General features: G+C 36.1%; 3 protein-coding genes across 5 annotated transcripts; 2 read left to right on the top strand and 1 right to left on the bottom strand.

Annotated features, from left to right (window-relative positions):
- The first annotated feature begins 4,134 nt into the window (after window positions 1-4,134).
- On the top strand, window positions 4,135-9,200 carry LOC111798401 (uncharacterized WD repeat-containing protein C2A9.03-like). Of its 3 annotated transcripts, XM_023681515.1 has the most exons (11): window positions 4,135-4,377; window positions 4,701-4,836; window positions 4,926-5,093; window positions 5,235-5,324; window positions 5,537-5,542; window positions 7,307-7,432; window positions 7,520-7,630; window positions 7,709-7,800; window positions 7,885-7,990; window positions 8,083-8,169; window positions 8,253-9,200. In XM_023681515.1, exons 2-11 carry the CDS (start codon window positions 4,705-4,707, stop codon window positions 8,664-8,666), a joined length of 1,332 nt encoding a protein of 443 aa, XP_023537283.1. In that variant the 5' UTR covers window positions 4,135-4,377; window positions 4,701-4,704; the 3' UTR covers window positions 8,667-9,200. The 3 variants fall into 3 exon arrangements, with proteins under 3 accessions (XP_023537283.1, XP_023537284.1, XP_023537285.1); XM_023681516.1 differs by lacking the exons at window positions 4,135-4,377; window positions 4,701-4,836; window positions 5,537-5,542 and adding an exon at window positions 6,579-6,662 and having other exon boundaries at window positions 5,053-5,093; window positions 5,235-5,321; window positions 7,306-7,432; window positions 8,253-8,666; XM_023681517.1 differs by lacking the exons at window positions 4,135-4,377; window positions 4,701-4,836; window positions 4,926-5,093; window positions 5,537-5,542 and adding an exon at window positions 6,602-6,662 and having other exon boundaries at window positions 5,235-5,321; window positions 7,306-7,432; window positions 8,253-8,666.
- A 5,926-nt stretch (window positions 9,201-15,126) lies between these two features.
- LOC111798403 (ethylene-responsive transcription factor RAP2-4-like) lies at window positions 15,127-17,105 on the top strand. The gene has a single exon (XM_023681519.1). The coding sequence runs from the start codon at window positions 15,633-15,635 to the stop codon at window positions 16,749-16,751; it is 1,119 nt and encodes a 372-aa protein (XP_023537287.1). The 5' UTR covers window positions 15,127-15,632; the 3' UTR covers window positions 16,752-17,105.
- A 1,226-nt stretch (window positions 17,106-18,331) lies between these two features.
- On the bottom strand, window positions 18,332-25,154 carry LOC111798402 (endoplasmic reticulum-Golgi intermediate compartment protein 3-like). Its single transcript, XM_023681518.1, has 13 exons — window positions 24,634-25,154; window positions 23,596-23,669; window positions 23,217-23,300; window positions 23,011-23,091; window positions 21,958-22,038; window positions 21,498-21,590; window positions 20,438-20,617; window positions 20,259-20,326; window positions 20,120-20,171; window positions 19,676-19,729; window positions 19,488-19,580; window positions 19,334-19,400; window positions 18,332-18,730 (listed from the first exon to the last, which is right to left on the bottom strand). The coding sequence occupies exons 1-13, from the start codon at window positions 24,773-24,775 to the stop codon at window positions 18,639-18,641; spliced, it is 1,161 nt and encodes a 386-aa protein (XP_023537286.1). The 5' UTR covers window positions 24,776-25,154; the 3' UTR covers window positions 18,332-18,638.
- Window positions 25,155-25,428: the final 274 nt, after the last annotated feature.

Consider the following 25,428-nt stretch of genomic DNA (forward strand, 5'->3'; position numbering starts at 1 on the left):
CAATGCTTTGTATTAGGATCATGATTTGGAAAGATAAAATTTTATTTTAATGAATTAATTAATTGTCAAAATAAATTAAAAAAATATAATATATATGCACCAAAAGTAAATAAAAATTAAAATATATTCCACAGTATCGAGGTCATAACAAATAGTTAACCTATAACGTTCATTCCCCAAATTTAGATTAGGATTTAGAATCTGGATTCGGTACCTCGTGGGTCCGACATGCTCTTACATTCTCTACGACATGACCACGTTACCTACTTATTTTGGACTTCTCTAAAAGCGAAGATTATTTATGAGATCTTACATAAGTTAAAGAGGGGAACGAAACATTCCTTATAAGGGTGTGGAAACCTCTCCCTAGTAGACGCGTTTTAAAACCATGAAACTGAAGACGATACGTAACGGGCTAGAGCAGACATATATGTTAGCGGTGGACTTGGACTGTTACAAATGGTATCAGAGTCAGACATAGGGTGGTGTGTCAACGAGGACGTTGAGCCTCAAGTGGGGTGATTGTGAGATTCCACGGTGGGAGGGGGGAACGAATCATTCCTTATAAGGGCGTAGAAACTTCTCCCTAGTAGATGCGTTTTAAAACCGTGAAGTTGAAGACGACACGTAACGGGCTAGAGCAGGCACATCTATTAGCGATGGGCTTGGGATGTTACAAATGATATCAGAGTCAGACGTGAGGTGGTGTGTCAACGAGGACATTGGGCCTCAAGAGGGGTGGATTGTGAGATTCCACATCGGTAGGAGGGGGGAACGAATCATTCGTTATAAGAGTGTGAAAACCTCTCCCTAGTAGACGCGTTTTAAAACTGGGAAGCTGAAGACGATACGTAACGGGCTAGAGTAAATATATCTGTTAGCGGTGGGTTTGAACTGTTACAAATGGTATCAAAGTCAGACATGGGGTGGTGTGTCAACGAGGACGTTGGGCCTCAAGGAGGTGGATTGTGAGATTCCACATCGGTAGGAGGGGGAACGAATCATTCCTTATAAGGGCGTGGAAACCTCTCCCTAGTAGATGCATTTTAAAACCGTGAAGTTGAAGATGATACGTAACGGGCTAGAGCAGACACATCTATTAGCGATGGGCTTGGGATGTTACAAATGATATCAGAGTCAGACATGAGGTGGTGTGTCAACGAGGACATTGGGCCTCAAGAGGGGTGGATTGTGAGATTCCACATCGGTAGGAGGGGGGAACGAATCATTCCTTATAAGGGTGTGGAAACCTCTTCCTAGTAGACACGTTTTAAAACAGCGTTACTTAACAAGCCAAAGCAGACAATACGTACACTGCTATCTCATTCAAATATGATATCGATTTACTCATATACTCGAACGTCAATAACCCTAATCATATAAACTCGAAAGATCCATTAAAATAAGCTTATAATATAATGGAACAAAATCAAAGTGGTCCATTTTGATGGTAAGAATAAATATTTTGTTAGTGATAGAGCTTTTCCCAACCCCATTGTTGTCTCTGTCCACACCCACACTGACATATCCCACAGCTTTGTCCCGATGCTTCGCATCTTAATACCTCTTTTTATTGGATAAGATTCCTTAATTTATTTTCTTAATTAATTTAATAATATTTTTAACAACAACTCATCAAAATATCATGCCATGATTATTTTTAATATTATTTCAATAATTATTATTATTCATAGTTTATATTCGATTTATTTCGAGATTTGTTGTTGATTATGACATTAATTTAATCATTACGTGATTAATTTCACGTGACCTGACTTGTAGGCGGAAAAACCCTCCCCGTCTTCGACCAGAGACTCGAAACGAATCATTCGATTGGACTTATATACTCGATTCAATTAAAAATTCTCCGTCCCGAAAAAATCTAATTCCGAAAATACTTTTGTTATTCCCTCACAAAAACGGATTCAAACTATATATTTGGTATAAAAAGTTTATAGATATTAATTAATGTAAAAAGACGTAAATGACCCTGTGATTGTTGACATTAGGGAGGCTTATAAAAGAAGAAAGGAATCAAAATTCTAAGGATATTTGAGGAAGCTACCGAAATATTTAATTAATTAAAATGAAAAAAAGCATAAGGTTGAGTTATAACCTATGGTTTCAATATCTTATAAAAGAAATAAAATGTTCGCCCATGATGTATAATATATGATTCTGCACTTTAATAATTTGGAAATATGGATATTTTTATAATGTTTTTTTTAAAGGAAAAAGAAATATATTAGCTGTTGGGTCAATGGAAGTACGATTGCTGACTGTGAACTTTTGCCGACCTTATATTCCATGGAGCTCCAACATGCATTATGGGAATTTTTTTTTTTTTTTTTTTTTTTTTTTTTTTATTTTTCGAGTATTTATTTCTTAATTATATTATTATTTAAAGTAATAAAAATTACATATTTATTATATTTATCAATTGTGTGCAAATTTGAATTTAAAAAAAATTAAAAATTTAAACTAATAATTTAACATTAGTATATATTATTTTGGGACATTTTCGGTTCGGACTTCCCCTCAAAGTTTTATAACACATGTGATAGAAAAATGTTTCTACATCCTTATAAGAAATGTTTCGGTCCCTTCTCCATCTATTCCCCTTCAGGGCCCGATGTTCTTGCTGGCACACTGCCCCGTGTCTGGCTTTGATACCATTTGTAATAGTCAAAGCCTACCGTTAGCAGATATTGTCTTCTTTGGGTTTTTTTCTTTCGAGCTTTCCCTTGATGTTTTAAAACATGTTGCCGTTGTAAATAATGTTTTGTTTTTTTTCTCCAACCGAGGTTGAATCTCACTAATAATAACCTAACTATTCTTCAAATTGAGGGGTGAGCACTGACGGAGTAAATCTCTTGGACTAACTCGAAGTTTTAGGTTGGTTGGGTTAATGATTCTCGAACAACGTGAATAGAGTTCACAACCCAACTCACTCCAACCAAACCCTCTATTTTTGGGATAAGTCGGGTTGTTAATTTTTTTTAAAAAAAAATCATATTTATCTACCGTACATATTACATTAATAACTAAAATCTCGTAAAACTCAAATTTTAAACATTTATAAGTCGTGACGCAGGACTAAAGTTATAAATGTTAGATATTCTTCATTTTCGAGCTCGGTTGACCAAAAAAAAAAAGTCAAAATTGAAAGTTTAAAATTTTATAATATATTTTTTTTTTGGACGTTGAATGATTTATTAGATACTTTATTATAATTTAACATGGACTAATTCCGTGTTATTATTTTATTATTAAAAAAAATGAAAAATCATATTCTATAGTTAATTTAAATTTTGACACGTGTTTCTAACTTAGCTAAGAAGTTAAAAATTAAATTGAAATAAATAACTCATTCGATAAAAACAAATACTTTTATTCTACCTGGAAATAATTTATTTAAAAATTAAAGCGATAGATTAAAATATTAAAATAAATATTAGTGAATAATTTAACAATAATAAAATATAAAAACAAATTAACGTTCAAGGTTAGATATCGGGTCTTTCTAATGGGCCCATGTTTCACAGGCGGTAGACTTTTAACTCTTCGTAAACCCATTGCGGACTCATGGTTCCACTAACTCAACCCTGGTTAAGCATCTGGTGTCTTCTCTCCACTGTTAACGGCGTTTTATTGTGTTCGGTCCGAGGATAACGAGGGGTTTGGGTTCCGTTAAATGGTTGTGCCACGTGTAAGGAAGGAACGATATCCAACCAGTCCATGGAATTCGTGGCGCGAGATGATCACGTGGACCTAGTAAATCATAATTGTGGACACAAATGCCACGTAATCATTTAAATTTTGTTTTTTATTTTAATATTTTTAGAAGATGAAAAATAGAGGGAAAGTTGAGGGCGAGACGGTGGAATGGGAGGGTAAATTTCATGACATTAAAAATAGAAAGCCAGAATTTACGGCCGCCATTCAACGCCGAGCCGGGAACGGCCGGTTCAAAGAAACCGGTGGTTTCGCTGAAAGCCCACGGGGTGTCCCCACCTGTCCACTCCACGTCACCACTCCGCTTCCGTTCACTGAGCCAACTCAGTCCCCGTTCCGTCCCGTCCCGTCCCGTTCTGTTTCCGCTATAAAAGCAACCGCTCTGTAACTTCTTTTCTCGCTTTCTTCAATACAACGCTCTCTCTAGACTCTTCCCTTCTCATCCTCTCCTTTTGTTTCGCTCCGCCATTGGCGCCTTTCTTCCACCTTGAACTGAATCTTTTTCCCTTTTGTTCTCTGTTTGATTCTCTCTGAGCTCGTCTCTTTCAGACGAGATCATCTGCTTGAATTTCCTTTCTTTGTTCTTTTGATCTGTTTCTCTTCGACATCTGTTGGTTTTGCCTGTTTTCTCACCATTTCAAGGTATACTATTCCACTTTTTTTTCCCGCTCTATTTCATTCTGCATTCGTTATCGCGGTCCAGTTCTATGGTGTTTTTCTTTTACTTTTTTGTTTTGTTAACTCTGTTTATGCCATTTGTTGGTCTCGTTTTGTGATTCTCGTTTGCTCTGTTTCATTTCGAATCAGCGTCGTGTTGGCGTGACTGTGTGTGTGTGTGTGTGTGTGTGTGTTCAATCGCAGTTTCGTTTTGTTTCGAATTATTTCTTGTTACGTACGTCCATTTCGTGAAGCGGTTTTGTTTAGGTGTGTTCTTCAACTGATTGAGCTCCACGTAATGTTTGCAGGCTGATGGAGCATTTTCAGAATGACGATCTTGCTGTGAATGATTTTGACGATGGTGGATTTTTCTCTGATGATGAGTTCCATACTGATCAGAATATTGAGCATATAGACTCCGACTTCGAAGACGACATGGATACAGTCAGTTTTGCTAATTTTCTGTTCAATTTGTCCTTTCTTCTGTCTTAGCGATATCGTTATAAATTGATTTGGGAATTTTGTTTTTGCAGAGCACGCCGAAGACGGATACCTCTGCTTTCGACGCTAGGAATGGGAAAGATATCCAGGGAATACCTTGGGAGAGGTTCGCCTTCACCAGAGATAATTATCGGGAAAAACGTTTGAGCCAGTACAAGAACTATGAGAGTCTGTCACGCTCTCATGTGGAACTGGAAAAGGTGCTTTTTCCTTTGTGAATTTTCGTCCCCTGTATTTTATTTGTACTGTTTGGGGAATACCAAAGCTGTTTTAACTTATTTAAATTTGTTCGTTGTTAATTCCTGATGATTATCTTCTCATCGATCGACTTCCTCTGACAGGAATGCTTGCAAGTGGAGAAGGGGAATAATTTTTATGACTTCCAGTTCAATACGAGGCTTGTTAAATCAACCATTGTTCATTTTCAGGTATAGTTTTATGAGCTCTTTTGATCAAAGATAAGGGCTTATCTTTCTTTCCAGATAGAGTTATAGGAATTTGAGATCCGTCAGCCCCTTCCGCGAGAACCAATTAATTATAATAAAAGCAGAAATAGAATTCCTAAATTAAAAGAAGCGGATAGACGACGACAATGCGATCCCGTTATTGGTCATCCTACGCATTAATTATTCCCCAAATTTTTAGAAATTTTCATTTACGTCGAATGCATATTTCACTAATTTAATGTTAGATTCGTATTACATCTTTGAGCAGTAGATGCTTCATCACCATATACTGCTAATGATTGGTTTTTGGTTAGTTATTCATCGTAGAGCTTATTTTTTCCGAGTTATGCAAGTTTCCCAAGTCATATTTTCTGGAATGGCAATGTATTTATCAAATTACTGCGCCTGATCAGGATGTCTTCTTCTTTTATAGTCTCTTGATCATATTTATACAGCCATTATTAGCATTGTAGTTTTGCAGGTTTTGAATATTTTATTATCCTTTATGGATGTGTTTATAAATGATTCTAGCTCTATATCCTGATCATACATTTCGAGGTATGAAGCTCAGAATTCTTGTTATGCTGGCTCTATTTTACAACTGTGTTCATTTGAAATGAATTTAATTACCTGAAACTAACTTACTTTGTAAAGTCTTTCAGCTTAAAAATTATGGTCCAGTGAGGCCTCAATTCAACTTGTCAGGCATGCAATTATTGATCTAATTTTTATAATCGGGTGCTTGGTTACCTGTTAAGCCATGATCATGGAAAACGGTGCTCACTTATCTTACAATTATGCAATCTCAATTTGTAGATGTATGATTGATTCATGCTTGCTTTATAGTTTTGCATCCCAACTCTTGGACAACCTATGATATAACCTTATAAGTGTATTTCAAGGCTGCAATCTTCAACATGTTTCAGACATCATTTATTTGATGAAATATAGTGTGGTGCTAAATTTTGGATGTCTATGCATCACTGCAATGGTAGGAATCGGATAAGCTAGTTCTTTGGTTGTGAATTTTCCCCTTGATCCGCTGTACTTTTATTGTTACTTTTAATTGCCTGGACGTACCTTCTTGGTCTTGAATTCCCTCTTGCATACTTCTGGGACAAACGACAAATGGGGGACCCTATGGTTATTTTATTTTCTTTGTGATACTTATTGTAAATACGAATTTTGCTAGGAGTTTTAAATACAACTTTTTCACGTTAACCCATCTGTGGCATTTAGGAATGCTATTTCTGCTATTTCAGCCTTTAAAGCAGTGGAAGTTATATCTGAGCAGCTGCCAGGACGTTGTTATATGGTACGATAGGCAAATATCTAAGCATTTAAGAAGCCTCTGTAGCAACCTGTAGTTCACATATTTTTGGCCTTTAGAGAGGCTAAACCAACTCCTCTGATATTTATTGCCGATGGTTATCAGAATTTTATTGCATGCATCCTTATTAGTTGACTTACCTGCCTGATATTTGCTATATTCTGTATCCATGATATTTTATTTATTCCTTGAATTGTACTTCTGCTTGCTTTTTTAGTTCTGTGCATATCTTTTTTAGTTCTGTACAGAGTCAGCCTGCTGATTTGAGCAATCTTAGTTCTGTGCATATCTTGTTAGCCCAGCATTTTGAAAGCCTTGTTAGCGTTCTATACATCTTTGGTTATCTATTTCTACTGGCAGTAAACACTGAAGAGCCCAACTTGAGGTCCTGGTTCAATTTTCTTTCACAGACTATAAAGTCTAATAATTTGAAACATTGAAGATACCTTTCCTTCAGTGAAAAGCTGTCTATCTTAGTTCTCTCCATCGCCTTCTTTCTCTTTCAAAATAGTTTTGATCTTCGGAAGCATTCAAATTGGTTCCTACGTCTAAATCACATCATTGAAGGATAAAGGCATAACCATTCAATTAATAGTGGCCGCTAATTTTTTTTTTTTTTTTTTTTTTTTTTTTTTTNCTCTTGTGGGCAACTTCTAAGCATGATGTATACCTTATGCAAAACTACTCAGTAATGCACTGGTCTCCATTGCTTCGGAGAGGCAAAGAAGTACTCAATGTGGCTAAACAAATTGTTCCCACCGTGGTATGTTATGCAGACTAAGGGAGCTGAAAATTTTGATTGATTAAAATTTAGTTTCTTAGAATGGGCTGATCTTCATCTCTTTAACAGAAACGCCCTGGAGTCTCATCCCAGTCACTGTCTAGAGTTCAGATAAGTGCAATGTCAGTTAAGGAGAACTTGATTGTGGCTGGTGGTTTCCAAGGGGAACTAATTTGCAAGGTATGAAGATTTTTTTGTAACCCATCTACTTATCAATGGAGTTTCCAGTATCTAATTTACTTTTCCCTCAAAGTGCAGTATTTGAATCATCCTGGAGTTGCATTTTGCACCAAAATGACAACGGAAGAAAATGCCATCACAAATGCTGTTGATATATTTCATAATCCCAAGTAAGTTTCATCTCATTTCTTCCGAACGGGTTCCATCTTTTCATTGCTTCGAGGCATACGAATTATGTATCTTTTTCCTTACAGTGGTGCAATGAGGATCGTCACAGGAAATAATGATGCAAAAGTTAGGATTTACGATGCCAAGACTTTTGCTTGCCTTAACGGCTTCACATTTGGCTGGTCCGTAAATGTAAGTGAGATGCGAACTCGACACTAAACGATTCTTTCATATTCTGATTGTTTTCTTTCTTTTCATAATGTCCCCTCTTCTTGTTTCTACAGAACACCTCTGTTAGTCCTGATGGGAGGATGCTTGCAGTCCTTGGGGATACTACAGAGTGCCTGCTTGCAGATGCCAACTCTGGCAAGGTAAGTTATCTTTCCAAGCTTCTATCAATGTGTTTGCATACTCGGCTACCCTCGCCCTGTTAAAATTTTAAATGTCGACTCAGGTGATTGAGAGCCTCAAAGGGCACTTAGATTACTCTTTTGCTTCTGCCTGGCACCCTGATGGAAACATTTTGGCCACTGGGAACCAAGACACCACCTGCAGGCTGTGGGACATAAGGAATACGTCCAAGTCCCTAGCTGTGCTCAAGGGAAGAATGGGAGCAATCAGATGCGTCAAATTCAGTTTGGATGGTAAATTCCTGTCGATGGCTGAGCCTGCAGATTTCGTCCATATCTATGAAAGTCGCACAGGTTATGAACAAGCACAAGAAATCGATATGTTTGGGGAAATTGCTGGAATATCCTTTAGTCCCGACACTGAAGCTCTGTTCGTTGGCGTTGCCGATCGAACCTATGGTAGTGTATTGGAGTTTAACAAACGACACCATAATAAGTACATAGATTCCATCTTCTAGACGATCAGTCGTTAAGAGGCCAGCCCCATCTTTCAATGAAGCAAAGAAGATGCAGATGGAATTGTATACAAGAATATGTATAATTTTCCTATTATGTGTTCTTAAAAGTTCAATCTAGCGGCAGATTGACCCGTATAAATACAGAGTAAAGGGCACCATTGTCATTCTCTGGAGGATTTGGCGTCGTTTTAGGAATCCCATCCCAAGAGCTCGATCGAAGCTCTGATTGTTTTGTGGGTAGAGAAGGAAGGTTAAATTGATGAATGTAAGGTTGTGTATAATAGTCATATAATCGCATTTGAGGCTCATCAATGTCCTGAAAGTAAAGAGGTCTGCCTGAAGTTTCCGTTTTAGTTGTACTTCGGGAGAGGATGAGAAGGCAAGCCAATGTGCTGTTGTAGCTCATCTTACTTGGACCTCGCTTGTCTTGTTGGGGTGTCTGTCTTGGAGTTGGAATGAATATGATCAGTCCATTTTGAACAGGTTGATTCAATTCATTTCTTGTATTTATATAATACATAAATGTTGGAGTGATTTTGGTGATTAGTTCATAGTAAAAAAAAACATGCCTTGGACAAGGACAAGTATGACTAGGACATCTAATACGTGGCTACCAATAACATGTCTTGGATAAACATAATTCTGACACCAAGCTTTTGGCACGTGGTGTAATCTCCCCACGGTCCTTGAGTATTAGTATGGCTAAGTTAAGCCACCTTTGTCTTAATCAACCCGTGGCCATAGGTAACTCGTGACCCCATGTAGGCTTTTAGTTCACCCCAAGGCCCTCAAGTCTTAGTATGGCTAAGTTAGGTCAAAGGTTCAGTCGCCCTTGTCCTAATCAACCCATGGTTAACTAGGCTACACAGGGGCTACATAAGTTTTTGGCCCAAGGAGTAGTTCACCTTGGGCTTATTAGAGACCCTAGGTGTTATTCTTCGGGCTTACAATCATCGAGTCGATCCTAGGTATGTTTAAGTTTGTCTCCTACTTTGGACCCCTTGATTTTGACTTCTCCTTCAACCTTAGAATATCCAACTAAGTTCAATTTTTCCCCTAACATGCATTAGGTCTATAACCTTTTAAGTTCGGATCTAACATGTTTATGACCTATAAAAAGTACGTAAGATGATGTGTTTTATTGATTCGAAAGTTGGTTCTACAAAGCCTAGTGGGTCGTAAAAGAGCATCCAACTATGAACAACTTGTGCCCAATTACATAGTTAAGAGTTAAGTTGTATAGCTTCAAATAATTGGGAGGAAGTTAAAAGGAAATGGGAAGCTTTGTCTTGTAAGGGTGACTGGTTTACAGGTCACACTCACGTGTTTCTCGTTTGGACTATTCTCCAAAATCAACTTTGGGCCCACACACCCAATTTCATTTCCAATTTGGGCCCCTTTTAGGGCCCACACACCCAACTTCATTTCCAGTTTGGGCCCCTTCTAAGGCCCACATCCCCCCATTTCGGGTCTGACAACCCATTTTTTCACAACAGCCCCACCAACAAAAATGGTCACATTACCATTCCCCCAATAATTTTAAAAAAAAAAAAAAAAAAAAAAAAAAAAATTGAAAAATCGAAGGAGGAAGGAAAGTGGAGTGAGCATGCGTGAAGAATTGTTGGAATATCTAATGCTTATAATCATCCAAATCCCCTCTTGAAAATGACCCTCCAACCAATACTTTGAACCTTTCAAAACCCTCCTCCTCCTCCACATTTATTATTATTTTTTTTAAAAAATTTTAAAATTTTGACTAACATTCAAACCCCAAAATATATATATATATATATATATATATGGAATTTGTCGAAATGATTTTTTTTAAGAATATAGGGAAATTAAAAAAAAAAATTATATAATCCTTCTATTTATTTTAAATTTATGAATTTAATAGGAAAAAAAGATTGAAAGGTGAGGTTAGGGTATAGAAAGCCCTAGAAGGTTGGACTTTTGGTTAGGTTGAAAAGGCAATGGCTGGTTGAGAAGGTTTGTCATGGTGAGCTATTTTCAAAGCTTAAATAAAACACTCTTCGTTTCTTCTACATTTTTTCTTTGGTTTCCCAACAAACAACACTTCCATTCAATGTGATGTATACATATCATTTTCAAAAACAAACCAAACCCTAAATGTCCTCCATTCAAATTTCTCCAATATTGTTAGTGGTAGATTTGAGCTGTTAGACACTAGACGATGTGCTAGTGAGGATGTTAGACCTCGAAAGAGCATGAGTTAGAATTGTGAGATCTCATGTTATTTAGAAATGAGAATGAAACATTTTTTATAAAGGTGTGGAAAACTATCGTTAACCGTGAGACTGACAATGATATATACATTTAAAAAATAAATTACAATTTTGACCAAAAAGAAAATTACAATATATTTTTATTAATAAAAAACGTGGAGGCTTAAATTTGGCGGGTTAGCTGTGAGAAGCTGGGAACCACAAAGGGTATTGGGGTACGTGGCAGAAAATAAGTGGTCCGTCAACGAGAAGAAAAACGACCGCGTGGGGAGATGAAGAATGAAGAAAAAGTTGTCAAACCGCGTAAGAGATCTTTTAGTGGGTCCCACGTAATTTTGGCATTTTCCTACCAATTAAAAAAAAAAAAAAAGAATTTTATCCTTACAAAATTTTACTTTTAAATTTAAACGATTAATTGGTTTTTTTTTTTTTTTTATAATTTTCTTATTCATTCATTTTTAGATAGTACGACGTGCTTACCAACCTCGTGTCGAGGTTGAGATTAGGATTGGAATTGGGTACTGAGTTACATCTTTATTCGAGAGTTTGATCACCCTTTAGATATTCACTGAACTCGGTTGAAGATTGAATTGAATGAATGATAGTGAGCTAAAATGAGTGTTACGGTGATATATATATATATATATATATATATGAGATACACGTATAACCGTTGCCTCTTGAACACATAGGTGCAAGAGAAGCTCATATCGTGACATGACAAAGGTGACTAGACAGTTCTCGATCCATGTATATGGCTTATTCGAGACCTACTTTAAAATGTAATTTGTGACAATTAAAGGTGGACAGATTTGAAACAATTTATTAGGGTTTAGAGATTTGTGTCGAGAAAAAGTAAGAAGGGACAATTTTATTAGTGTGGGTTTTTTTCGAGATGAAAAATGTACTGTTGTGATAAATTATAGGAGCTCGTGTCGATCCCATCAAGCATGCCAATAGATGCCTCTTTCTCAAAAAAATTTCAGATTCATGTACCTCCAATTGGATCACGATGAGACAAAGTGGGTCAGTTCATATCTAAAAGATACGTTAGGGCCACACAACACAAAGGAGCTCATATGTTTCGATAAAGCTCGTAACGTATTCATTTTTTTCAATGTGGGGATAGTGCTGCTTTGTCTGAGAGAATAATTGAGAGCACGAGAAAAATCCCGCTAAATAAAGACATAACTAACAACACCTATTTTCGTCTGTATGAGGTCTACTAGTTAATATTATCCGCTTTGATCCGTTACGTATCACTGTCAGCCTCACTTTTTTAAAACGTGTATGTTAAAGAGACGTTTTCACACCCTTATAAAAAAAAAAAAAAATGTTTCGTCCCCTCTTCAACTGAACTATGTAGGGACTCGAACTTACGTCATTTTAAAGAAGACAAATATATCTTTTAACCTAAATATATATTTACCCGAGGTTTGATTGTCTCGATGACCTGAAGTTATCGTATTTTAAGAATACTTTAAATTCAATTTTGAAGACGAGTGGTGTTCGATAATATTCAAAGTTAAGACATAATAACCTTTCTTTTAAGTCATTGACTTCCGAGTTTTATAATTTTTTTAATTTTAATATAAAAAAATTAAATTACAATTGTAGTTTTATTATTACAATAAATCTATCACTCACAAAATTAAAAAAAATTATTAAATATTTTAATTTGAAAGATTAGATTATGTAATTTAATTCGATTAGCTCACGCACTTCCCCTCTGCGTGAAGGTCACAGCAAATACAGCTGGCGAGTAGCCTGCAGTTGCGGAGTTGGCGCGTGGGAATAAGGAAAGCCATAAAAGCCACCAAGTTAAGTGGAGTAACCGGCGCCGAAATTGCGGCGATTGTCTCCGCCGCACGTGACTTTGTGTATCGCTTCACTTAAACTCCAATTCTAACTCTACGCCCTGACGTAACCCAACTATATGGTCAGCTCAACCACCCATAGTTAACGACTTTTTAACCTCGATAACTACAACCGTTTGATTTTCTGATTATGACATCATCATGACATCATTTTCTTATCGAACGATCTGTATCAAATTTGTCCATTGGTTTAGCTCTTATTATTCAAATTTAGATTTTTTAAAAAATAAAATTAATTTCAAGTCTAATATTTAACTAATTAAATTATATTCAAATCAATAATTTAATATATATATATATATATATATATGTCAATTTAGCTTATATTATTTAAAGAATTTCAATTATTATTTTCAAATATTTAATTAATTGGTAGGGATGAAAACTATATAATTTGTAAAAAAATAATAATAATAATAATTATACTCATTAAAAATAATATTTATTATTTAATTTAAATCCATAAAATTTATTTGAGAGTGAAGAACGTATCCATTTTAGGGTTTGTCAACTCGTTTTCAAATTAGGTTAAAAAAGGGACCAGACAGACTACATTAAGATAGCATGACCGGGAAGCACGGAACGTGCGTGCCCCTCACGAAACCGACTAGAAAGTTTAGGTTTCAGCTCAAATTTGCATTCTTCTTCTCGAGGGTTTGCCTCTTTTTGTATGTTTGTTACTTCTGTCTCGTATTGGACTTTTTTTTTACCTTATTTGAACTCGAATTCCCGTGCAACTTGAATCTGTCCCTCCCGTAATTTAACGCATCCAAAACACGAGGGTTTTTCAACCAAATAAGCCACTAATTGTGAATTCAAAAGGAAGAATCAACCAATGAAAATAAAAAGGAAAAATCCAAGTGGGTCTTGACCTACCAAACCCATTTTTAGGGGTATAGTGATGACCTAGCCTTTTTGAAAATTCTTTGCAACCCATTAATTAATTATTTTTTATATTTATTTATTTATTTACTTTAATTCCAATTAGTAAAAATATTAAAATATATATATTGGGGAAATATTTATTAATTATATGCAAATAAATAAATAAATAAATAAAGTCAAAGCAATTGAAAGAGTTTTGATACAATCACTTAAGATATCACGAAGCCGCCCATACACTTCTCCATCACCGCACAGACTGGCAGATAAGGTTTCTCCCATTATATTTATACAATTTCTTTTAATTAAATAAACATATATTATATAATAATATCAAAATAATTCTTTTTTTTTTAGTATTTTTAAAATATTTAAGACGTATCGACTAACCGCCCAAGCTTACTGGTAGAAGATATTGTTCGCTTTGGCTCGTTACGTATCGCCACCAGCTTCATGGTTTTAAAACGTGTCTACTAAGTAGAAATTTTCACACTCTTATAAAAAATGTACTGTTGTTCCAACTGATAAGAGATTTTACGAATTTCGTATAGATTTTGTGTCGAAAAATCTCGAGAAAATATTTAGTTAATTGATTATATACGTTATTAATAGTACAATAATTGAGTTGAAAATATTTATTGGTTCGGGAAATAATTGAATAGGATGATTCATAAAAAGATAGGCCTATAAACACCACATTCAATTAACCGAGGCATTAAATGTCAAGATCTCATTAAATTCGTTCTTTTACGAAATGTAACCGTTTAAAAAAAAATTACAAATTTTGAAGTATGATTCGTTAAATTATGAAATTTTCGTGACTAACAGGTCAGTGACTTGTTCGATTATTCTTTATAAATTTTTTAAAAATAAATTGTAAAATTTTAAGATTTTATTAAATACAAAATAAAATTTTATCGACAGCTTCCAACTGCTTATAAACACTAAGCTATCGGGAGAAGCTAAAAGAACTCGAGCTCGTGGTATCGAACTGAGGTTAAAAATCAAATGAAGTTTTTAAAAAACTATTTTTTTTAGCATTTAATTGATTTAAAATAAAAAAAAAATTAGAAAAAAAAAAAAAATAAATTTATATAATATTAAAATAAAAAAATAAGGTTATAATTTAATTAAAAAGAAAATAAGACAAAAACGACAGCACCACTAAAAGTTTGTGTGAACACCGGAACCTCGGGTGGATAAATTCAGAACGAGAACAAGCAAAGGTTTTTAAGTTACCGACACGTGGCGGTGATATCGAAGGAGACGTGTCATTGTTTTATTGGCTGCAGCGCATCGGGTACCGGAGAGTGACGTCAGCAAAGTGGAGGACAAGAGGTTAAAATAAGAAAAAAATTAAAAGGTAATTAAGTGAGATTAAAAAAAGTGATTAAGAGAAGTAATTTTGGATTGGAACTCTTATAAAAACCAAGCACTGACCTCGAACGAGAAACAGAGTGAGGCCGAGCGATCAAAAACAATTTTCTAAAACAAAAAAATCAAAAGATTTGTTGAGATTCTTTGCTGATTGTGTTCTTAGTGTTTGATCTTCGTGTTCTTCATCCCCCTTCTCTGTAATCCCCGCTTCTCTGAATCCCTTTCTGTTAATCATCTGTCTTTCAGGTTTCTGGTTTTTTGGGTTTGTTTTTAGAACGAACAGAAAGCAAACTTGAGAAAGGGTTTCTCGAAGGGCTAGGTGTTTTCCAGAATCGAGATCCAGTTTTTTTTTCTTTTTTTATGTTTTGGAACGGATTCTTTTTCTAGATCTGTTTGTATATTTTTGTTTTTGGTTTTGAGTTTTTTAGATCGACTTCGAGGGTTGTTTTTGATTCCCTCTTGGTGGAATTGAAGGGATTGGTTATTTACAGATCTGCTTCAATCCTTTTCTGTGTAGAAATAGTTCTTGATTTCTTCATCTTCTTCTTGTTTCTGTTGCTGATTTTGAATTTCGTTGAGAAATTATGCCTGCTTTGATGGATTTCTATGGTTGCAGAGATCTTCAGTCGTATCCAGTTGGTGGTGAATTAATGGAAGCGCTTGAACCTTTTATGAAAGCTGCTTCCTCTTCTTCTTCTTCTTTCCTTCCTTCCTTTTCTCCTTCTTCTTCATCTTTCGTTCCTGATTTCTCCTCTTCTTTCTCTTCAATCCAAACGGAGTCCACTTCTTATCCTTCCGATTGCTCGCCGCCGGTGGCCTATTCATATTCCGACGGGTTTTCGGCTAACAACCTTCACGGTTTGGAGCAATCGGCTTCAATCGGACTCAACTACTTGACTCCCTTTCAGATCCAACAGATCCAATCTCAATTCGGTCTTCAGACTCAGATCCAGCCGGTTTGGGGACATGTTAACAACCAGCAAGAGCTAACGAAAAACCAGATGAACGGCGTGAATTTGCTTGGCCCGAAGGCGATTCCGATGAAACATGCGGGATCTCCACCGAAATCGACGAAGCTTTATCGAGGCGTGAGGCAAAGGCATTGGGGAAAATGGGTGGCTGAGATCCGTCTACCGAGGAACCGTACTCGGCTATGGCTAGGCACCTTCGACACCGCTGAAGAAGCCGCTTTAGCCTATGACAAAGCCGCCTACAAGCTCCGAGGCGATTTCGCCAGGCTTAATTTCCCTCAGCTGAAGCACCACGGCTCCTCCGTCGGCGGCGATTTCGGCGAGTACAAGCCGCTCCACTCCGCGGTCGATGCTAAGCTCGATGCCATATGCCAAACCTTGGCTGAGTCGCAAAAACAGGGGAAATCGAACCGATCTGCCTCCTCGAGGAAGTCGAAATCATCATCGATTTCTTCCACGGTCGGATCGGAGTCTCAGGCACCGACGGTGATCGATTCTGACGACGATCAGAAGGCTAGCGATGTCAGGTCGAGTGGATCGGAGATCTGTTGCAAGGCGGAGAACTCCTCGTCGCCGGTTTCAGCCGAGAGCGACGAGTCAGCAGGATCTTCGCCTTTATCAGATCTGACGTTCCCCGATCCGACAGATTCGCCATGGGAACAGCCGTCAGAAAGCTCTATGTTGCAGAAATATCCGTCTGAAATCGATTGGGCTTCGATTTTCACTTCATGATGATGATCTATGTAATTGTGTTAGTAAAATTGCTTAGGCGTCGTATTTTAGGGGATTCTGCGACTAAATTTTTGCAGTTCGCAGAATCGGTCTCTTTCTTTCAGTGTTTTTAGGGCTTTGAAAGTTGATGTATGTTAATGGCGTTATGACGAAGTAGTAGAAGTGTTAATAGGAAGGGAAATCTCCGCCACCGCCATGGCCGGCGGCCAACTTTTTTTGAGCTTTCCGGCCGGCGGAAGGGATGTAGAAGTAATTATCTTTGTTATCGTTGTGTAGTAGAGTCAGATCGCAGTACATTTCTGTAATTTTCTCCTTCATTAATTAATGTAAAATGTTGTTTCTTTTTTATATGTATATACGAAAGTAATTTAACTATGGAGTAATTAATTATAAGAAATTTTAATCACATAAAAAAAATGTTCTTATATGTTTATTCACTTTAAACTTTCCCGTGATTCAAAGCATTATTATTTGATTCAAAACTTGTTATAAAATCGAGCATTATTATTTGACTCGAAACTTGTTATAAAATCGAAACATTTTGAATGGTTTGTAGACATCGCCAAAGTCGAAAAGGACATATAATAGTTATGAATCGAAACTCTTTAAAAAGAAAATATGTCTCGTTATAGCTTGCTTCAATTCTCTAACGAAACTTTAATTATTTGTTTAGTCATATAAATAGTATAAAAATTAATGAGAGATCAAAGGGGTTAAATTGAAATGGAATGATAATTAACCTTGAAATTATACAAACCTTGAAGATCAATAAAAAATTAAGTCTAACAATTAATACATAAATTATAGCTTAAAAAGATGTTACCAATCAATTTCTCGAACTTTCGTTTCCCAAATGGAGGGTTAATATTGTAATTTCCACAATTTATTTATTTAATATTTAACTTTTTTAAGATTCAGAAAAAGTAGTGGCGTGCATGACAATGACCACGTGGGCTGTCACCGACTCACCACTACACTATTAACCATTAAAGAAAACAAAAGAACAAAAAACAAAAAAATCTCAACAAGTTATGATTATAAGGAGAAGAATATGCCATTTTCCCAAAGAGATCTCGAACATGAATCTTTCGACTTTTGAAATGATAACAAATACTTACAAAAGTTACAACTAATTGGACACAAACATGGACGGTCAGAATCAAAAGGGTAATAATGAAGTTAAGTTTAAAAGATCAATATCGATAATCAAATCAATATCGACGACGATCGGTAAAATTAGGAATAAAGCAAAGATACAACAAATTCAGTTGCCTTTTAGAAAGGAATTTTGCTAAAAATCCAGTTTCTCTTGAAACTTCCTTTCCCTAAATGCAAACATATAATTATCTGGAAGAAAAGTAACTCGAACCTTTTTCATAAAGTCATCAATATGGGAGAATAATGGGAATAGTGGAAGCTCCCCTTTCATTTATTCTGTCCTTTTCAACCATACATATACATATACATACATATATATATATATATATATATATATATATAGAAATGGGGTTAGCTTGAAACACTCAATAATGCAGTTATAAATGACAAAGGTTCAAATTTGAGAGAATATTTAACGAATATATAAAAGCTAAATGAGACGTTTTAACTAAGGATTTTGTTGGTAATAATGTTTTATAGATTCTTTCTCAAGAAATGCCAAAGGGAGGAGATATTAACAGTTACGACAACAGTTAAAAGATTCGTGAAACTGTAAGCAAATGGTTTTAAATATGAAGGCTAGCAAGTAATTCGACTCGAGTAAAAATGATGTAAATTGGAAGACAGCGTACCATATGGTTGGATTCTCTTTGATTTGATCATCATCTGTAAATTGAAATTTGTTGCCGAGCTTCCGTAGCGTCAAGCTCGAATAAAAAGGTCGATTTCTCAGCTGAACTTACCAAGCTCCATCTTCTTCTTGATCACCTTTTGACCATGGTACACAAATGAATCTAATATTCCTGAGACCGTGAAGACGCCTGGACAGAAAAATCACCATAAACGGTTTTCCTCCGTTACTCATACCAATCAATAAACACAAACAAGTTCATTCTTTCGTTAGAAACTGTAACAACTCAGGCCCACTGCTAGTCGATATTGTTCTCTTTGGGCTTCACCTCAAGGTTTTTAAAACGCGTTTGCTAGAGAGAGATTTCCACGACCTTATATAAAAACTGCTTTGTTCTCCTCCCTAACTGATGTGGGGTCTCACGGCAACTTATATGATTATGGCATGACTGCATTTGTAGTTTACATTCTTCTGCACTTGTCTCAATTAAAATCACATTGATGCTAAACTCATCCTTTTCTAAGAGAAATAACAGTTTCGTTTTCTTTTTATATGCACGGTGTCCAGACCAGCTTGCGCACATCTTAAATATTATCCTAAGACGATAGCCTAACTCTACTATATTTGATTTTCAAGGTAATTCGTAAGATATTAAATTCTAAATAGATGGTCACTCTGGACTGAACCAATTTTCTCTAAACTCTTATTATTTCTCTAAACTACTAGGCCAACCCATGGTAGTTAATAGCAGTGAAGTAACCATAATTCAAGGGGATGGGTGTTTGTTAAATACCTCCTACTATAGCGCATACGTTTGTTAAGAAATGCAGGAATGACACGTGCTCCTCCGTGAACGTGACCTGTAACATGCAAAACAAATCAGCTATAACAGTAACGAAAAGTGAATATGCCATTTCACACGTACTCAACATGTAAGGAAAACCAACCTTGATAGGAGAAAGGTCATAGAAAAAGAAAACTGCAGGAAGTGACTGAAGGCGTCCAACTTCTGCAGTCTTTACGTGTTCTGTGACAGAGAACTGCAATAATCCATTGCTCGCATCTTTATGGCATTGCTCAAATATGTAAAACATCTATGTAGGGAAATAAGATTTCAGAGTTTAGGTATACCAACCTGGTTTGACTGGATGGTATTTCCACTAACGTCCTTGTAAACAGTAGGTACAACCTGCAAAATACGAGATATAGCAACTTATACTCCGCTCGACTTACTCCAGCTATTGTACTAGGTGTTGGATGATGAAAATTCCACATCGGCTAATTTAGGGAATGATCATGGGTTTAGAATCAAAGAATACTCTCTCCATTGGTACGAGGCCTTTTAGGGAAGCTCAAAGCAAAGCCATGAGAGCTTTTGCTCAAAGTGGACAATATCATACCATTGTGGAGAGTCGTGTTCATCTAACACTAGGAACGCATGTGATACATGATATAGTCCTCAGTACATTAAATCTTAATGTATAGTAAATCATGAAAGAAAGCTATAAGGAAATAATGTTATGCCCTCCGTTGAGAGGAAAAAACAATCAAAGCAGCATCCAACAACCCAAAAACTAACCTTGATAAAATATTGATATGTTGCACTTGGTGTATCTTGCCTCCATTGAACACTTCACAATTGAAAAATTTAAAAAAAAAAATGAGAGATACTTGCAAACTAGAAGCTAGAAGCTCCAAGAAAAGAAGTGAAAGCCTACCTATCCAGAGGATTCACCACGCCAGGGAAATATTCTCCATAAGTTAATCTGTTAATCTTGTGACTTATCTGAGTTAAAAAGTGCAATTAAATTAGATTGATAATCTAACAACCCAAACTGAATCTTAAACATTTGTTTTTCATTACAAATTTACAAAACACGTTTACACCATATCTTACATTGAAGCTGTCCTTTTGGAATGCCAACAGATCGTGTACATGAACATTTGACTGTTGAAAACTTTTCCCAGGTGCAAAGTGAAAATTTCCGGCAACCTTGTTAACCTCCAAAGATCCATATATATTGCACCCTTCACCATCTTCGTCTTTGATCCTTTGGAGAAACCCTTCTCTTTTGCACTGAACGCCATAAATATTTAGAAAAATATGTTAAGGAATAAGATCAGCCTTAGAATTATCCTATCAACAGAAAACTGAAATCCCTAGGGCACTAGGCAGATCTTACTGGCAGTAGTATTCCCGAGAAAAGTCGAAGTAAAAAAAAACCCTAGAAAATCCTATTCTTAGTATACTGAAGAAAATGAGGCTCTTTGCATAACAGTGGAAGGGGAAAAAAGTTCATACTACCCAGATGTCCATTAATAAAAACAATAAGGCATCATACAAAAGATAAGAAAATCTAAAGAGAGCAATTATCCTCAAATAACAGATGCATAGATCGAAAGTTCTCTAAGATTGCCTACGACGACTGGATTGTATATGAAAAAAGAGGGGTATGCTACCGTTCAATGAAACCTTGAATCAACATTGTGCGGCAAACGAAAAGGTTTTTTTAACTGTAAAACTAGGCCTCAAGCCACGGACATAGGGGCAAAGAATATTTAAATTATGTGCAACTATGGGATTATGTTTTCAAGAACAGATGCAGAAGTTCTCATGTATCTTGAAAACTTATATCACGTAATGCGGGACGGAAAACTTCATTCTGGCCAGGAAAATCAAAAGCCAATCCAACTTCCAACATTGGATGGAAGATATCACCCGTTTCATAGTTGGAGAGGCTATGCATAAGATATTTATATTTTAGTAAAGTTCAACTTCTAAAATAAAAATGCGTAAGCAAGAAAATTAAACATTATGGTCATGCATTTGAGTAATGAGGGTATCGGTAAATACATATTCACATCGACATCAGATACAAAAACGAAATTGGAAGTCAACTTCAAAATTATAAGGATAAAAAGAATATGTCAAAATAGGATCCCTCGTCCTGACAAACCTGGTCAATCAAATCAGGGTTTGACAAAGCCCAACCTTTCTTTCGATAAGCCTCACGAACTTCCTCGCACGAATTGCAACACTCATCGTCAGCCTGCAAACATAAAAGAATTCAAATAAAATAAAGGTTAAGTGAATCAACTGAGAGAGCAGGAGGGGGATGTAGCACCAAAAATGTTGAACTTCAATGTTTAACAGGATAAAATATTTAATTGACCAAAGCCACCTCTCAAATGGAAGAAGAAAGGACAAAAAGAACACTTAAAAAAAAAACTGGCAGTGGCTTAATTCATTCAGTACAATTACGTTAACTAAATTTACTTAAATTAACTGGCCATGGCCATATGACATATATTCAATAATGGCACAGTCAAACACCTCATCAATTCTATGAGATTTCCTGATAGATCAATTAAGGAACTACATTCAACAATTTATTCGTATGAGAAAAAAGTTCATACCGATTCGCCTCCATAGCAGGAACCACAATATGTCTCATTATGCTCAAGCCTGCCACCATGCCTCTGTAAGGGATTTTCAATCTGTGCCAAAGTCAAAACAAACAATAGCCAAAATGAAAATTAAATAACAGCAGTAACGCCCGATTGACAAAAGGCATATGTATGGGCGGACAGTGTTACTGACTGGATTTAAGGTCAAGCAATTGAAATTGTCTATTGATATAGAAATTTGCATCACAATGAAGCTGGAAAATTAAACTTGAAACAAAAACTGGCACAAGTCAAGATATTAGCACACAAATTTCCTGCTGACCTTCACTTTTTTTAAAATGGTCATATCTCATATCTTACAAAATTTCTAGATGTGTTCTCTACCATTAGGAGTGCGGCTGATTTTAGCCTCCCATCACCTAATAAATAAAAAAAAAACCTTCATACATGCATGCATTTAAACCATCATATATCGTGTTGCACCCAGAACATCCTACGTCCTTACTGATCCTATTAGTTTCCTTGGACTGCAGATTAAGCACAAGAGCATTTTCATCTCATCACTGCGTCCAAGTTTTAACGTTCATAAATCTTCAACTAAGGAAACTAAATCCACGACACCAAACTAAACTGTTCACAGATGAGCGTCCTCCATAACATATATGATGTAAAATGAACAGACTGTGAGGAAAATCAAACGACGCATTGCTTTCCAAATTGTATGAAACAGATACCAGGGGCAATTATTTATTGAAAAAGGAAAAATGCACCTGTATCTTCTTCTTCTTTCCTACCATTTTTAGTTATATTTAAAACTTTAAAATTTGAGTACAGCAATGAGCAAACAGTTATTAAAAAAAAAAAAAAAAAGTTTCCTTCTCTAGACGACATATCCAACCAACTAGATCATGTTTTATGAGAAAAGCAGCCCCATTGACAAGAGCTGGCATCAAAGCATCCCTAATGTAGCATATAGATTAAACTAGCTCCAAATGGTTCAACAAATTGCCAGATAGAGATAGGAAGGAATAAAAGGAATTTAATTGTCATCAAATTACGAACCTTAGGAGCACCAATCCCATCTGGTCTTGCTTCAATAGCATTGCCATTAGAGTCCAACCTTTTTTTGATTATGTCGTGCTTCTGCGTACATGAGAAAACCGTATGTAAATCTTGCACAGCATGCACACAACATGCATACACAGCTCAAATTCAAATAATTTACATATTCTGGATAAGGAGAGGAAAGGATATGTATCCACACGCACCACGTCTAGGTGTTGCTCACCACTGATGTCCATTGCATCGAGACTTAACAAAGAACAAGGAAGGGCAGGAAATGTAACATCAAACTGCAAATAAGAAAAGGAAAAAATCTATAGCTTCAAAGAAACAAATTGATGCATAACATTACAAGCATCAAGAAACAATGTACGGTATTGTTACACTTGAGCGACTAACATAGAAGAGGAACTGAAATGTCCTTACTTGAAATCTAAATCATTCTCCACTCAAAGGTAAAGCACGAGAAGAGTAATAACGTGCCTAGTATGCTTCAACTACGAGTTTATAAGCACGACATAGAAGAGTAATAATGAGCATATAAGCACGACATCTATACAAAATTAGCATATTGTACGTATTTACATTGATACGCAGCGTTTCTCCTCTTGATGTATCAACTACGAGCTTTGTTTCTGTTACAGCATGGAGATACAACCCTATAACCAACGAGAGTTTCCACTGTATTAGCATTCATTTACAGAAAGAAAATGCATAAAGCATATACTCTAACAGCAACAGAAGAGCAGCAAAACAAATAATTCATTGCACTCATACCAAAAGATTGAGCCCCAAAAGACCTTAATACTAGCGATCGCTATATAAGTACCCTTCCGAGCAGCGGCAGGAAGTTATTTTGATTATAAATCGATGAAGACATGATGTAACAGCCTAAGACAACTCCTAGTAGATATTGTCCACTTTAGCCCGCTACGTATCGCTATCAGCCTCACGATTTTAAAACGCGTCTACTAGGAAGAGGTTTGCACACCCTTATAAGGAATGTTTCGTTCCCCTCTCAAACCAATGTGGGATCTCACAATCCACCCCCCTTGAGGGCCCAGAATCCCCGCTAGCACACCGCCCGGTGTCTGGCTCTGATACCATTTGTAACAGCCCAAGGCCACCGCTAGTAGATATTGTCCACTTTTGCCCGTTACGTATCGCCGTCAGCCTCACGATTTTAAAACGCGTCTACTAGGGAGAGGTTTACACACTCTTATAAAGAATGTTTCGTTCCCCTCTCCAACCGATGTGGGATCTCACACATGATATATTAATAAACATGCAACTTCAACTCTAACAAAGGACCTATGAACTATACTCTGATGATAATATATAAAAACAATGCAGTCTTATCTGCGGTATCAACGGGAAAAATTATGGCACCAACATAAGGCAAATTGGGGCTTGCTCAATGCAGCCTGGGACACAGTAATGTACCATATGAAACAGTATCTGGGAAGTGCTAAACACCAATCGAGGCTCGAATACATGAAACAGAAAACAAATTCTTGACAAAAAGGCCATTGAATTGTAAAACACATTATGATAAGCCCTAGATTCAATAATAGATTAACAGAACAAACACGAAGGAACGGTAAAATCAAGAGAGACACCTACGTAGCTCGGAAATGAATAGCAGAACCATGACAATAGAAGACGCAAGCGTAATAACGCCACCGGATAGTGTTCGGCTGTAGAAATCCTCATTAACTTTAGGGTAAGCGTCCAAGTTTCGAAGCTTTCCAATTATATTATCCATGTCCAGCCTCAAATTTCCGATCCGACACAGCCGCCAAGGAGACAAGAGATGAAGATCCCAGTTCTCGATCTATCCGAAGAGGTAAATACACCGAATCGCCTCTTAATCCAAAGCAGAAATCAAGAACATGACGAAAGCAATGGAGCGAAATTTTGAAAAATCCAAACTCCCCGCCAAGGCAGAAACGTCGATTCTTCAAGGAAAATGACGGGGAAATTGGGATTTGAGAAATGATCGAAGCGGAGACCCCTTAATTCATCTGTTGCGGGAGATCTAAGAGAAACCGAGCTCGGTGATTCCCTGGATATAGGGATTGATTCTTCTTCTCCAATTGGAAAATCTGCAGACCATCAATCCTTCAAACTTATTACCGTAACTTTTTTTTTTCATTCATGTTAATACAGAAATGCTAAATTAATCATTTTTTCCTTAAAAAAAAAAATTTCCGATAAAAATTATTATTACTTTTATTTTAATAATACGCTTAAACTTTAAAAAATATTTTTAAAATAATCTATTTTTCAAATTTTTTATTAATATCTCTATATTAAAGAAAAGTGTGCAAAAATATTATTATCGTCATTACTATATTTAAAAAATATTTATAAACTTTCAAAAGTAACGTTAAAAAGTTCTTCGTTTATATATTGATC

This window comes from Cucurbita pepo, chromosome LG07 (genome assembly GCF_002806865.2).
Source record: "Cucurbita pepo subsp. pepo cultivar mu-cu-16 chromosome LG07, ASM280686v2, whole genome shotgun sequence".
Lineage (NCBI taxonomy): Eukaryota > Viridiplantae > Streptophyta > Magnoliopsida > Cucurbitales > Cucurbitaceae > Cucurbita > Cucurbita pepo.